Source organism: Protomyctophum bolini (genome assembly GCF_963924005.1).
Source record: "Protomyctophum bolini genome assembly, chromosome: 1".
Lineage (NCBI taxonomy): Eukaryota > Metazoa > Chordata > Actinopteri > Myctophiformes > Myctophidae > Protomyctophum > Protomyctophum bolini.
The window spans coordinates 46258575-46272369 of record NC_137862.1 but is presented as its reverse complement, the minus strand read 5'-3'; the positions used below and the strand labels follow the sequence as shown (position 1 = coordinate 46272369).

At 39.1% G+C, this 13795-nt stretch overlaps 2 protein-coding genes across 2 annotated transcripts; one reads left to right on the top strand and one right to left on the bottom strand.

The window, feature by feature from the left end:
* Window positions 1-409: 409 nt before the first annotated feature.
* LOC308320686 (lysosomal protective protein) lies at window positions 410-3799 on the top strand. The gene is made up of 11 exons (XM_080771318.1): window positions 410-708; window positions 862-973; window positions 1247-1384; window positions 1544-1702; window positions 1816-1907; window positions 2042-2126; window positions 2236-2394; window positions 2492-2622; window positions 2875-3037; window positions 3116-3205; window positions 3460-3799. Exons 1-11 carry the CDS (start codon window positions 539-541, stop codon window positions 3541-3543), a joined length of 1383 nt encoding a protein of 460 aa, XP_080627444.1. The 5' UTR covers window positions 410-538; the 3' UTR covers window positions 3544-3799.
* Window positions 3800-4224: 425 nt separating this feature from the next.
* On the bottom strand, window positions 4225-13721 carry slc38a7 (solute carrier family 38 member 7). Its single transcript, XM_080763724.1, has 12 exons — window positions 13606-13721; window positions 10942-11277; window positions 10583-10636; window positions 9571-9715; window positions 8910-9054; window positions 8717-8815; window positions 8480-8537; window positions 7924-8038; window positions 7179-7326; window positions 6245-6444; window positions 6088-6139; window positions 4225-5594 (listed from the first exon to the last, which is right to left on the bottom strand). Exons 2-12 carry the CDS (start codon window positions 11194-11196, stop codon window positions 5489-5491), a joined length of 1377 nt encoding a protein of 458 aa, XP_080619850.1. The 5' UTR covers window positions 11197-11277; window positions 13606-13721; the 3' UTR covers window positions 4225-5488.
* Between the last annotated feature and the right edge of the window lie 74 nt (window positions 13722-13795).

Below are 13795 nucleotides of genomic sequence, written 5' to 3'. Positions count from 1 at the left end.
AGGTCTGCTATAGCCCAAAATTTTTGGTCTGCTAAGAGGATTTAAAACCCAAGAATGCCTGGTGGTGATGATGATTAAGTATTTAAGTGTATTTAAGAATTCCATTCAACAACAACAACTATTAGGCAGTAAAATCACTTTGAAGTTTGAAATAGATATCATTCCAAAGTGTGTCAGGTGTCTGCATGTAGGCATATGTCTTTACATTTTCTGATGAATTGAAAACGGAGGACTCTTAAACTTAACAAGTCTTAGTGCTTTTTCTGGTTTTCTCCTCGTAGCAGATTGTATATTTACCTGTATGAACTGTAACTGTAACCAGGCCATTCTGCAAACTGTTTACATGTTTCAATCATCAATCAATCAAAGTCCGGTAGTCACATGACATGACACCAGAACAGTCACGTGACCTGCATGGTTATCATTTAAAGCACAGAGCAGGCATTCTGTTATGAACTTGAAGAAGAAGCAGCATCTTGTTCTTTGATCGACCATTTTGATGCCCGGTGTCGGCGTCTCATTTCATTAGTGTCTAACTATGTTTTCAGGACGTGTTCTGTTGTGTTGTCTCGCCTTGTTCTGCGTGGCAGCGGCTCTGTATTCTCCCGACGAGGTGACCGAGGCGCTTCCTGGAATGTCGTTTAAACCAAACTATCGACAGTGGTCTGGTTACCTCAAAGCCGGTCCAGGGAAGTTTCTACATTACTGGTAGGTCTGGTTAACTCTATTTTAATTTTTTGTATTATTAATCCAACTGATTGGGGAGAGTTAGTCCGTTGTTGACACGTACTGTACATATGAGATTTCCTATTTTGTTTTTCTCCATTTGATGTCTAATTATGTGAACCTGTAAACCTCCAGGTTTGTGACCTCTCAGAGGAACCCACTTAAGGACCCCCTGGTGCTGTGGCTGAACGGTGGGCCTGGCTGCAGTTCTCTGGATGGATTCCTGTCAGAGAATGGCCCCTTTCATGTAAGTTTTATTGATTTCTCTCCATGTGTATATGGACAAGTCTAATTAAACCCCTGATCTCTTTATTGTGCTATTTTACTTATTGTATTCAAATGTGGTGGGGTTTTTATTTTTTTTATTTTTTATCTTTAATAGTTTCCTATTGAGGAGATGGGTACTTTTCACTGAATTAAAAATGATCTGCCTTGCATCAAATTAAATTACTAGCCTGCAGGTTCCAGCCTGATTGGCATACATGAGCACAGATTGAAAGTGACTGGGGTTTCTTTTCAGGTACACGATGATGGGGCTACACTGTATGAGAACAAATTCAGCTGGAACAAGATAGCCAACATTCTCTATGTGGAATCTCCTGTAGGAGTGGGCTATTCTTACTCTGATGACAAGAAGTACAAAACGGATGACGACCAGGTGAGTGCCTGTGACATACTAGTGTCATGTCCAGGGGTGTACTTTATGTACATCAAGCTGCCTGGGAGATTGGCTCCTGCCCTATGGGCATCATGGCTCGGCAAGGCTTACTTTAGATTTGACTAACTTAACATTTTCTTTATTGCATCTATCTTGTAGGTTGCTGATAGTAATTACTTGGCACTACAGAGTTTCTTTGCCAAGTTTCCCAACTTCACTCAGAACGACTTCTTTATATTTGGTGAGAGTTATGGGGGTATCTATGCCCCAACCCTGAGTCTACGTGTGGTCAATGGAACTTCCAAAATGAACTTCAAGGTGAGCAAAGTGCTGTGAAACTGTAGGATGTTGGTGATAAAATTTGCCACAGATTCAGACTTTCAGCCAGGTATTAAAGCCATCATTTGTATTTTTGTTTCCCTCCCCTTTAGGGCTTTTCAGTGGGCAACGGGCTCAGTAGCTTTGCTCTCAATGACCAATCTATGGTCTACTTTGCTTACTACCATGGACTCTTGGGAGAAGAGTAAGTAAACTCATCAGAGCCTTGATTCAGGCAAAGGAAAGCACCAATTTGCAAATGCAATGAAAATAATGTATTACAAATAAAGTTATTCCACTATATAAATGTATGCAGTAAAGAATTGTTCTCCTATTCAGTTTGTGGCGTGATCTGAACATCAATTGTTGTGAGAAGGGAAGCTGTAACTTTTACAATAACAGTGTGGCTGCTTGCCAGATACAGGTACAATAAGCATGTCTGACTGTATAATATGCCTTCCAATATACTTCCACTATTGTACTTTGCCAGTTGTATTTGTATGATTTGTGTCTGTGCTCATTCCCACTCACAGATACATTTGGCCTTCAGGATAGTTTACGAGTCTGGACTCAATGAGTATGCACTATACATGGATTGTGAAGGTGGAATAAGGGGCCATCAAGGCTATGAAATGACCATGCGCCATCTCTTTAAAAACTACAGAAAATCCTGGGAGACAAAAAAAATCCAAGTGAGTGTTCTCTTCATCAGCAATTGGCATTTTGTTTGGTTCTTAATGCATATCTGATACTAAACTAGGATGAGTGATTTGTGTTAATGTTTTGCAGGCTGCATTTGTGTCTGTGGGTGAAGTCCCACCTTGCATCAACAGTACAGCACAGATGAATTGGCTGAACAGAGGTGATGTGAGAAAGGCTTTGCACATTCCAGACACACTACCAGCGTGGGACCTTTGCAGGTAAACTAATGTGTTTAATACTTAACAAGCAACAGGGTCAGACAAGAGGTCACAAACGGTGAACTTGGTGAGGCATTGCATTGTCCTGTAATGTGTTTACATAAGTGACTTAAATTACTGGGATGGAGTGTACCAGTGACATTCATCACAAATTATTTTCAGTTTTATTTTCAACTAACTTACCCCTTCTGGAGTCGTGTTGATGGTCACAAAGTGGTTAGTCATCTTGAATAATTATTTTCTTATCTGTAGTGGTGAGGTTGGAGCGCAATACAGCACTGTCTACGCAACGATGAAGGAGACTTATCAGAAGCTGTTGTCTATGGGTGTCCGGGCACTGGTCTACAATGGAGACACTGACATGGCCTGTAACTTTCTGGGAGACCAGTGGTTTGTGGAAGATCTTGGCCAGAAGGTGGGTTTTTAGAGATGATCAGATGCACATGACTTGGATCTTATACATGTTAAGTATGTATTGTTTTTCTTCTCATAGGCAACTACCAAATACCAGAGTTGGTTTTACGATAACCAGATCGCTGGCTTTTACCAACGGTTTGGAAACGTCACATTCCTGACTATTAAGGTAAGCATTATTGGAGCATATCCAGATCTCAAAGTCATGCCATTGTCATACTAGTTAATGTGATGACGGGATTATCTGACTAATCAATTACACTCAGCATAAACATGCTGCACTCATTAAATGTGGTTTTCTGTCTTTGACCAAAAAGGCTTTGGCTATGTAATAAACAAATTGCCACAGTAATTATTGTAGCATCATTGTAAAATTGTACAATTTGCAAACTGTTAACTATTCAAACTGATCTTCTGTTCCAGGGTGCAGGACACATGGTTCCCCAGTGGGCTCCTGGCCCGGCTTTCCACATGTTCCAGTCTTTTGTAACAAATGGCCCCTACTGAGCATGTTGGAGAAACTTTGTGTGATAACATGCGTAAAGAGTGCAGTTTATTTTCTCAGGGAAGAATTCTGGAATAAAGGGTTTTCTTAATTGCGTAAACGATATTTGCTTTGAATCATCGTGCTTCATGCATCGAGCTTCATGCTCCTGAAGCAGATTTTATTAATCACTCACTGTACTATAATCAAGTGTGCCTTCTGTCCAAAGTCCATCTCAAATTGTCTTCACTGTGAATTTTGTCTGTAATAAAACTTTATATTAAACTACCATGTCATGTATTAATTCACATCTAGAATTGACTTTACAACATTGTGATTCATAACTTGTATGAAATTAGTTTTTTCTCCATTCCGGGGGGGGACGCAACATACATCGTTGCTGTCTGGATATGTCCAACCATCACTTTTCAGTAGTTAAGCCACAAGCTTGATGCGTTGTGACATGACTTAAGTTTATGCCTGACTGCAACAATATCAAATGTCTTAAATATTTCGTTGGTAGAAATGAGGGCACAATCATAGAAGTTTCATGTGATCAGTTGGTGTAGATTAGAACATGCAGCATATGCTGAGCCCAGCTATCTGTTAATATTTCAGTTGTACATGCTTACTACAGTGACGATCTTGAAATTAAGTTATCTGCCTTATGAAACAATCAAGTATTTAGTCATGGACAACTGCAATTTCAAAGAATCCCTTATGATTTTATATCCCTTCTTAGTGACATGTACTGCACATACAGGTAGTCAAAACAGAAATACACTTGTCAAGTAATTGATGTAATTTCCCAACACATGCACCATAAGGTTATATACGAGGCCATTTAACCAGGATGGCAAGACACGTTTATGGAATTGTAAAACTAATCTACAAATGTTCAAAAATGTGCCAAACATCCCAAGTATGGAGACCAGGGGGTTTAGCAGTATACATCTATATACTTTGTCACACAATATTGTGCTATACCATTGGGCTTAAGCATTGTTTTTGGTTTAACACTGCTGGCAGATGAACCCTTTGTTGCAGCAGCGCCAACAGTTATCCTCTTTGGGGAACTTTTACATTCTTGGAAGCTATACTGTAGAAGTAAACAACCTGGTTTTGATTCCTTATCTGAATCAAGATACATAATTGTGGTAACCCACAATTTCTACCTTAGGTGTGATTGTAAAGCGACAAACAAAAGAGCTTCTGTTTTGCGCCTCATTTTATAGTAAAGTAGTGCCAAAATACCATCCTATATAGTATATACCTGGTTTATGAAATCAAATCATGTTTCATTTCAGGAAGCACAGTAGTTCAGTTGTGTACATCTTCAATTACTAGTGTCAATGCCATACACAATGAGTTGAAAAGTATAATACTGTAGTATTAATATGCTGATCATTCTGTCTGGGAACATAAACAGACCAAACTGTAACAATGATTAAAATTGTTATGCCATAAATTGGAGAAGCAAGCATGATATAAAAAATAAAAAGCTTCTTTGTCAAGTCAGCTATACATCAACACTGGACTGTAAAATTAGTCTGGACCAGGTGATGAGTTGGTATTGCACATTACATTAAAAGATTTATAAAATAAAAACATTTTGGCATACAAGGACGGGCAGTTCAGTTCAGTACCCCTACTACCTGAAATAGTCGTAGAACCACAAAGCTCTACAGTAAAAGAGAACCATATTTAAAACAACATGCAACATAAAACTGGCACAAAATAAAAATGGAAAGTTGTCCTCTGTCTGAGCAGTATACCAGGCAAGTCCTCTGAGGCATTTCCTCAGCAAGGAGTGGAGAAATGACATGCAGTAGGAGTGTTCAAATCAGTGTGTCTTGAATTGCATCCTCTTCATCTCATTCTAGTTCATTCAAATAGTTCAGAATAGCAGCATAGAATTACTCACACCATTCCTTCCGGCGAAGATGCCTCTGTATCCAAAAAACTGCCTTATTGGCCGTTAATGTCTTGAATGATGGAGTTGGTGGTGGTCAGACCAAAGATGAATGCTCCAAGTATAACTGTGATTACACCATACACCACCAACACATGCCAACTGTAGGTGAGAGAAGCAACATGAACGAGTTAGAAATATTATTTCAAATGGCACCAAAGGAAAGGACCTGTTCAACTATTGAAAATGTAAAACAAAAATAATCATATTACCTCACATAACTGTTAGGGATCCAAGTAATTTAATATTAAATCTGCCAATACAGAATCCCCTCCCGATCCAAGATGAATTGTTGTTCTACATTTTACAGCCGCACATCGCACACTTCAAAAACATTTAAGTTGGTAAAGCCAATCAAATGAAGTACGATAGTGGCTGTTGGACTACTTAAAATGTCCCCTTTGATTACTTAAGCGCTATTTTATATGCTGTCGTAGAGTTTGGCTAAAATCCCCCTTTAAAATATCTCCACACTGCAGACAATTTAGCAGCTGCTGAACAATAAATATGGTTAATGGTTGGTTTCCCAACTGAAAGGAAATCAAACAATTCCCTTGAGTGACCGGTTGCCAAGTAATGATCAACACCATCTTACCTGGAAGATCTGATCTCAGTCTCTGAAAGCTTGGCTTGAATGAGACACAGACCTATTGGGGAGAGAAGAAAAAGGAATGAACGAACAGATGTTAAAGTATCACAATTGTTGCGTCATTAGAGCTTTGAACACAGTGCCAAATATCATACAATCATACCTGGGAAAACAAAGATGAAACAGGCTGCTAGTCCTCCAATTAGTGATATCACCCGGCCTATATCTGGGATGAAGAGGGCGAGGATGAGGGTGATAGAAAACCACACCAGTGTCTGCAGTATCCTGCGTCTCTGCTCACGGCGCACATCCACCTCAACCTGCTCGCCTTGGAAACGCAGCCACAGTCCTTCTATAACTGCCCTGGAAGAATGGAACAGTAATATTTATTACTACAGTGTACTACAGTCTACTGTGAGAAAATACTACGGTATATTAACACACCATTGTGAATTGCATTTTCTAATTATCACACCGAGACCAGAAGAAGATGATGAGTTACTGTAGGACATGTATTCTTTAATATTGGTCTTTGTATGGATCTTCCACACACTACTGAGTTCCCCAACACGGATTGTAAAATGAATTACCGGTAAGTGTAAAAATGCCCAAAATGTGTTGTTTTTTCTTTATTACTGTGGGTGCAATCCTTCAACCCACTAAGCAACTCAAAGCAAGGGTGAATACCAACCATTTAACATTTTTGCATTTCTTGCGCTACCACACGTTTAACTGTGTTACTCATTCCACGAATGCCCGGTTCTTACATGCTGTACCTCGTTGTAAAGGTGTCTAATCAACGATAAAAACAATATAAAAAGAACAACAATCACTAGCCACATCATTTGTGGCTACGAAGGAGAGTTCAAAGTACTGTACATGGGGATAAGGTGCTAGAGCATTATTACCCGTTTAAAACGTATATGGCGTGGAACAAATGAATTTGTGAATAGAAGAGCGTGTTATTGTTGCCTACTGTATGTGGCAGCAGTTCAAATGAGGGTTAGGGTGCCTAGTCTGGTTGTTTGACTTCTTCTTGTCTTGTCTATATCTGTATGCATTCCGTACTTGTCTGTGCCTCAGTAGCATTGCCTTACCTGCCACAGAAGTGCAAAATGGGATAGGAAGTGACAACACAGACGATGATGAAAGCTCTAGCGATGGCAACTGCAATGTCATCAGGAGGATATGACATCAGCACATCCTGGCTAACATTGGAGCCAAATGACAGGAACCCACAGACACCTGCAGGTGGACGATATTAAATTACCACTGAGTTATTGTGTCAGGTCAAAGAGATTCTATATAAAGAGAAGACAGTCCTTAAATATTTGGAATCACCACTAGATGGCGCATCACTCCAACATGGCAGCAGCACTTTCTATGCAACACCATGTAAACATGCACGGCCACGTGTGCACGCATACATGCGTGCACACATGCACCCTGACATTCTGAATTAATATGTTAATAATTTCTGCTTTGATCCATTCATAAATATGACAAATATATGATATTCGTCTGTGAAGACGAATAGCCTTCAGGACAATAAAGATTATTATTAAAATGGGTGAATAAATATATGAGAGTAGAATAGGATTAAAACAAGTTCTTGTTTTGTACAGCGTGTTAATGTTTTTTAAAGCAACCGGAAGTTACGTCATCACTCCAATATACTATGGGACTTAATGGGAGTGTCGCCTCTTCATATAGAATCTATTTGGTCGGGTATTGTACCTTATATTCAAACCACTGAGTGTATATGGGAACCCAAGTGGATGCACCCCAATGTAAAACGTTTGCAAAAAATAGTCAGAGATACATTAACATTGAACAACATACCTGTCCCTGTGTACACAAAGAGGCAGATAATCATGCTGAAAGTGACTACAATTCCCCAAGGTTTAAGCTCACTCCTTTTCATGCTCTTGAACACTGGGACCGCGCTGACATGGCACTGTGAAATAGGAGGAGAGACAAGGAGGAGTAAATACATTTTCTCTCAACATTCAACAGAAGTCCCAACAAGTCAAACACTCTTACAGTACTTACAGTAGCGATTGACCTATAGATTTGGCCTCAACAGGACATTAACCCATTAAGACCTGAGGCCGATTCTCTGAATGCCTTCTAAGTCAGTAGTTATCGCACTTTCAACAAAAAATGTTCAAAAATTGCAGGTGTACAGGCTCGCATCGCTGGTACAGTGCAATGGTAAGAAATTCAATGATAGAATTTGAATGAGTAACAATTTCGACATTTTATCTACCTTTGTTACAATGTTTTAGTTCACCTTCTTTCTCCGACAGGCGTATATAAATTAGCTTAAGTTTCACTATGTCCCTCTTTTTGTTGTTTAATGGGCAAACTAACTTCATGATCGAAAATCATACAGTACCTGGAAACCAAAACATATGGTGGGCATTGCGTTGAACACAGCAGTCCAGGACGACGCACTGTAAGAAACACACTGGTTTAGCACAATGTTGATGTTAGTGTTTGAAAGAGAGGCGAATATCATCAAATATGCTGTTTAAGCTTTGATATCATCATATCCCAGCAGGAGAAAAAGCTGTGAATTGAAGGAGGCACGATACACTCGTATTACATACCCGTACTAATATTAAGAGCTCACCTGGTAGGAATGTAGCCTGGAACTGACTCTTTATCAGGCCAGATGTACTTGATAATGACGACGATGGTAACATACCAGGTACCAATGACACTCAATGTACTATATTAAAAACACAGACGGATATCTCATGTTACATTTTATAGGAAATAATGAAATGTTAAACTGTTTAAGACTATTCTTGAGTGATAACTACCTGGCGTATTTCTGAAAGCCAATCTCTTTGGGGATGGAGAGCGGTAGAATAACCAGGACTGCAGTAACAACGATGGTGAACTTGCGGTCCGTGTACCAATTGTTACTAACCTCCCCTTCCCCTTCATGATATATTGCAGCCATCACTATATAAAAAAAGGACAAAGTAAACATTATTACACAATATTGTAATGTTAATGTATAATCCAGTGCACACTATAGAACTTGACTATTTTACTTTAAGTAGTTGTTGTCTTCAAATAATAAACATAAGTTCAATGCGTGCACAGTATATTTACAGGGTAGAGTCATGACATACTGTTTACTGTGTGTGTGTGTGTGTGTGTGTGTGTGTGTGTGTGTGTGTGTGTGTGTGTGTGTGTGTGTGTGTGCTAGATATGCAGAATTAAGAGGGAAGTGATAACAGATGGAAGCGTCACCGGTCACATTCTGCTACACTTGCAAGCAGACAGAGATAGAAGTTCTACACTACTGTCAGCACTTCAGATCATGCAATGTTGCATGGAAGGGTCATGTGATGAATAGTATGGAATAGCAGACGTAGTAGTAGTTGGCTTTTACACCCTTTGCTCTTATGTAGGAAGACAGAGGCGAATTCTGACAGCATGCAAAACAAACTGGGAAAAAAAGCACACACTCACAGCGGTCTAGCTGGTCTCCAATGACAATGAAGAATGCAATGCAGGTGCCGAAGGTGTAGACAGCAATGGCTACTTCACATAAAACGCCTGTAACCTTCCCACAAGAGGCCCTAACTACCTCTTGATAGGTGCTTTCATTACTGACCTAGTAACAACACAAGGGACAAAAAAAGAACAAAAAAAGGAATATCATGCATTATGATGGATATACAGTCAGTGAAAAAGCCTTAATTTGTATTTTGTCGTGCGACTTGTCACGTGATAACAATAACTGCAAAATGTTATTTTTGTGGGGCAACTCAGCAAAACATAAAATAAAGTACTCTAGGACTTGTGTATGAAGTTATTTTTGCTATGTATGAACACACATATTGAATTTCTGATAACAGTTTCTGATAAAGTTACGCATAGCAACAGACTATCAGCTAAGAAATTCAAGAAAACGACTCAAAGCTAAACATATGGCAGCATGTGAATACATAATTAAACACATCCCTTACAAATTAAATATACAGCATAAATAGCACATTTCAAATTACTTCTTCAATGCCAACAGGCATGACATGCCGTTTACTGGCAGGCAGAGCAAGTTAAGAGACATCAAGGTAAAATACGAAGAGTTATAGGGCTGCGAGTGATCGATCTCTTTTTTTTTTTAATGTTTTTTTGTGGCTTTCGCCTTTTATATATTTTATGGAGGGACAGACAGTAGGCTGACAGGAAATGGTGGGGGGAAGACACTGCCAGACTGGGCTACCAGCCAAGGTGCCTGGACCACTGAGCCATGGCTCAGGCGAGTGATTGATCTCTAAATCGATATATATATATATATATATATATATATATATATATATATAGACGGGTTGAAAGCATGTGAGCAAGGCAGAAAGTATTTCAGACCATCATTCATTCAGACCATCATTCATTCAGACCATCATTCAGATCAACATCAGATCAGACCACCAAGTGACATAATAAACGGTAGACCCTAGGCCTAGAGACAGACACTCACCTGGGAACAGTAGCCTAGGACCACCAATCCAGTGATAATGAAGGTCAACATGAACTGAAATAGGAAAAAAAAGTATTACATTATGTTCTTCTGTTGTGGTGGTCAATCAAAAGAGTATCCATATACAGTATGTTTTGTAGTTGACAGACAACAGTTACCTTTTTAACAAAAATCTTATCCCACGATTTTGTAACCCATTTTTTTCACCCAGTGTCAATTATCTAATGTAATCCTGGGCCCTACACTTCCTTTGCAGGTATGATGAGATCTTTAAACAAAGATGTTAATAGTTTGTTGGGAACATGTCTTCCAAGAAGTGGAGGGAATGAGCTGTATACATTTAGAACAGAACCTCTCACCGTCTGAAGCATTATTCCAGCAGTCACGCCTCCTGCCATATTAAAGGCTGCTGGGAAGTTTAGGAGCCCCGCTCCGAGTGCTGCATTCACTACGATGAAGACAGCTCCCACACATGACACCCCTTCACTCTTTCTCCTGTCTGGATCAAGGTGTGGGACAGAGTCCACACTGGGGCTCTGCAAGAGCCATGCTCTTTCTCCAGGGTCCTCACTCCCTACTCCAACCCAGTCTGCTGTGTCGCTGTTAATCGCCATGTTTAACAGTCAACTGCAAGTCCACAAGGCCACACGTCCTCCACAAAAAACAACCTAGGAGGAACAGGCAGGGTGCTCAGCCTGGGTGAAGGGACAAGAAATCACATCAGAGTGTCAATGTCCAGCCTGTTCTCTGAATCCAAGTTCAAATACCACAAATAGTCATGGGTTTCAAGTTAACTTGTTTTATGATGCAGAAATATATCTATAACGTTTTCTACGAAGCCCATATCTATTATGCATTATAAACATACTGAATCTGCTATAACACTGTATTATAGTTAAGCACTCACAACATATAATGCATATGTTTTACAACACAAATAATTGTATAACCACTTATACAGTCATGTGTAAATGCATTAAATTCTTCATATAACAATGCAAAATTACAATTATAAGTAAGTAGGGCTTTATAATAGTCGTAACACATTATAAATCCTTTTACAATTACTTTTAAGTTCAAATATCTAGTATTATATTATGATTATAATTTCTGAATGCATTATAATCACTTTCATTCATTGGGCGTTTAAACCCATTAAAAACATCTGTGTAACCAGTAAACACATTATTTTATACTTTGTCTATTCAAAAATAGTGAATGTGCGTGCAAAGTGCAGACCCTGAATATATATATTATTTTAAAGCGAACATTTCTAACTCAAATCTTCGCTCCTGGGGATCTCTGGAACATTTTTTGTTTTCTTATAGATGGGGGTCGGCAGCCAAATGCATAAAACTGTGTAGAAGATATGACCAGTGTTGTGGGAAATATGAAGACTCAAATCTATATAGTATATGGTTCCATGCTAGTCTGTCTGGTCGTGTCTGTGAGCAACGACACCTTGGCCTGAAAGCCTGTCTTAAGCCAATCAAGCTGTATGTAAAAGAACATGTCACATTGTCACACCTATTGTTTGTTATGAGACCCTGCTGGGACTGAATAGGTATCACTAGGTAGGTCCTGTCTCAGGAGGGGGGCGACACCCAAGACAGTCATTGTATTGTACCTTTGTGATGGTCATGTTTATCTGTGGGGTATAAGAGAGGACCTACGGAGAAGCTCAAGGACTGGTAAGATGGAGACCACGAGGGAGAGATGTACTGGGACTGGGAGACAAGGTTGAGTGAGAGAGGCTAAGCCTGCTAGACTGAGAGATGTTGTTTGCTTGTTGCTGTTCTTCTGAATAAACTTCTAAGATATACATTCACCCGGATGGACATACAGTATAATATATTTAAATATAAATATATAATATATATATATATATATATATATATATAAATATATTATACTGTATGTCTATTTGAATATTTAAAAATCTAAAATAAAGATTTAGAAGACATTTGTAGAATCGGCCTTAGGTCTTAATGGGGTTAAACAAACCATTACCTATGCAAGAAAGAACACAAAATGTTTCTGCATACACCTCCAGGGTTTTCAAATGTATGCCCAATTATTAATTCCTCATCAATATTAAATAAAGACTTGTAAGTTGTAAGGTTAATTAAAGAAAAATCACAAGAAACCTCAAGTCATAAAAACACTCATGACCAACCAATTCATGTATGAACTTTAGAAGAACACAGTTTATGACAGTCATAAACTCAGTTTCATTCCAGTCAGCCACACATTTGGGCATGTGATCAGTAAAGAGAACAGAATCGTTTTGTTTAATGCAATTCATGAATTCACTTTGGAATAATGAACCCTTGCTCACCGAGACCACAATATAAATAAAAGATGCACTTTAGCTAGTTTTAATGTCAAGTACAGCAGATGACTGCATACCTTTGCGCAAGCCAAGTGTGAGGTGGTATAATCATGCATTAAAATCTTGGCTCATATCCTCCACACACCACATCTCATTATCACCTCCAGGAACATGGAACAGCGACATCTACGGGTCACATGATCAACGAGCACCCACATCTAAGCTAACCTAATAGAACAGTGAATGGATAGTGTTGTTTCTCAGAACGTTTTCAAACTTTTCAATAAATTGTCAGGGCGAGTGAACACCTGAAACCCTAGTAGGAAGGAAGCCTAAAATCCAAATGTAGAAATCAGTTAAGACTTCTGTTAATGTTGACCTATTTCAATATGTTACTATAGCATTGAATAACACAGGGCAGGGGAAATAAATGCAGGTTGTAGCTGCCAACATAAGCTAAAACTGATGATTCAGGCACCTAACGTTTAATAGCCAATATGATTTAGTGAATAACTGAAGAATAAGTGCAGTCCCAAAGTTTTCAAATAAATCTGAGGTCAATAACGCTACAGCAGCTAGCTCTATGTTGACCAACCTTCACCAGACAAAAGAAAATAAATGATATCCTTATTTCACCATGTTTTTCATTTCTTCCATTTTTACAGATTATAACAATTGCAGAGGGATTTACCTTGTACGTTGCAGCCGGGCAGCCCTCCTGTCCTCCGAATGAGATAGTGATACTGTTGGTGTTGTGAACACTGGTCCACTGACTCCACTCCCCACCTAGAATAAGCAGTGGGCACGTGACCCGTGTGATAGCCTCACGTGATTGGAGCGTTTGGGAATTGTAGTCTTAGCAGTAACACGTTGCATTAGTG

Bases quoted from the DNA above. Each gene is read 5' to 3' on its own strand.
- LOC308320686 (XM_080771318.1), top strand. From the start codon at position 539: ATGTTTTCAGGACGTGTTCTGTTGTGTTGTCTCGCCTTGTTCTGCGTG. The intron at 2,395-2,491 runs GTGAGTGTTCTC...AATGTTTTGCAG, and splicing joins GGGAGACAAAAAAAATCCAA to GCTGCATTTGTGTCTGTGGG. The intron at 2,623-2,874 runs GTAAACTAATGT...TCTTATCTGTAG, and splicing joins CCAGCGTGGGACCTTTGCAG to TGGTGAGGTTGGAGCGCAAT.
- slc38a7 (XM_080763724.1), bottom strand. From the start codon at position 11,196: ATGGCGATTAACAGCGACACAGCAGACTGGGTTGGAGTAGGGAGTGAG. The intron at 9,055-9,570 runs GTGAGTGTGTGC...TTTTTTATATAG, and splicing joins TGGAGACCAGCTAGACCGCT to TGATGGCTGCAATATATCAT. The intron at 8,816-8,909 runs GTAGTTATCACT...TTTTTAATATAG, and splicing joins GGCTTTCAGAAATACGCCAG to TACATTGAGTGTCATTGGTA.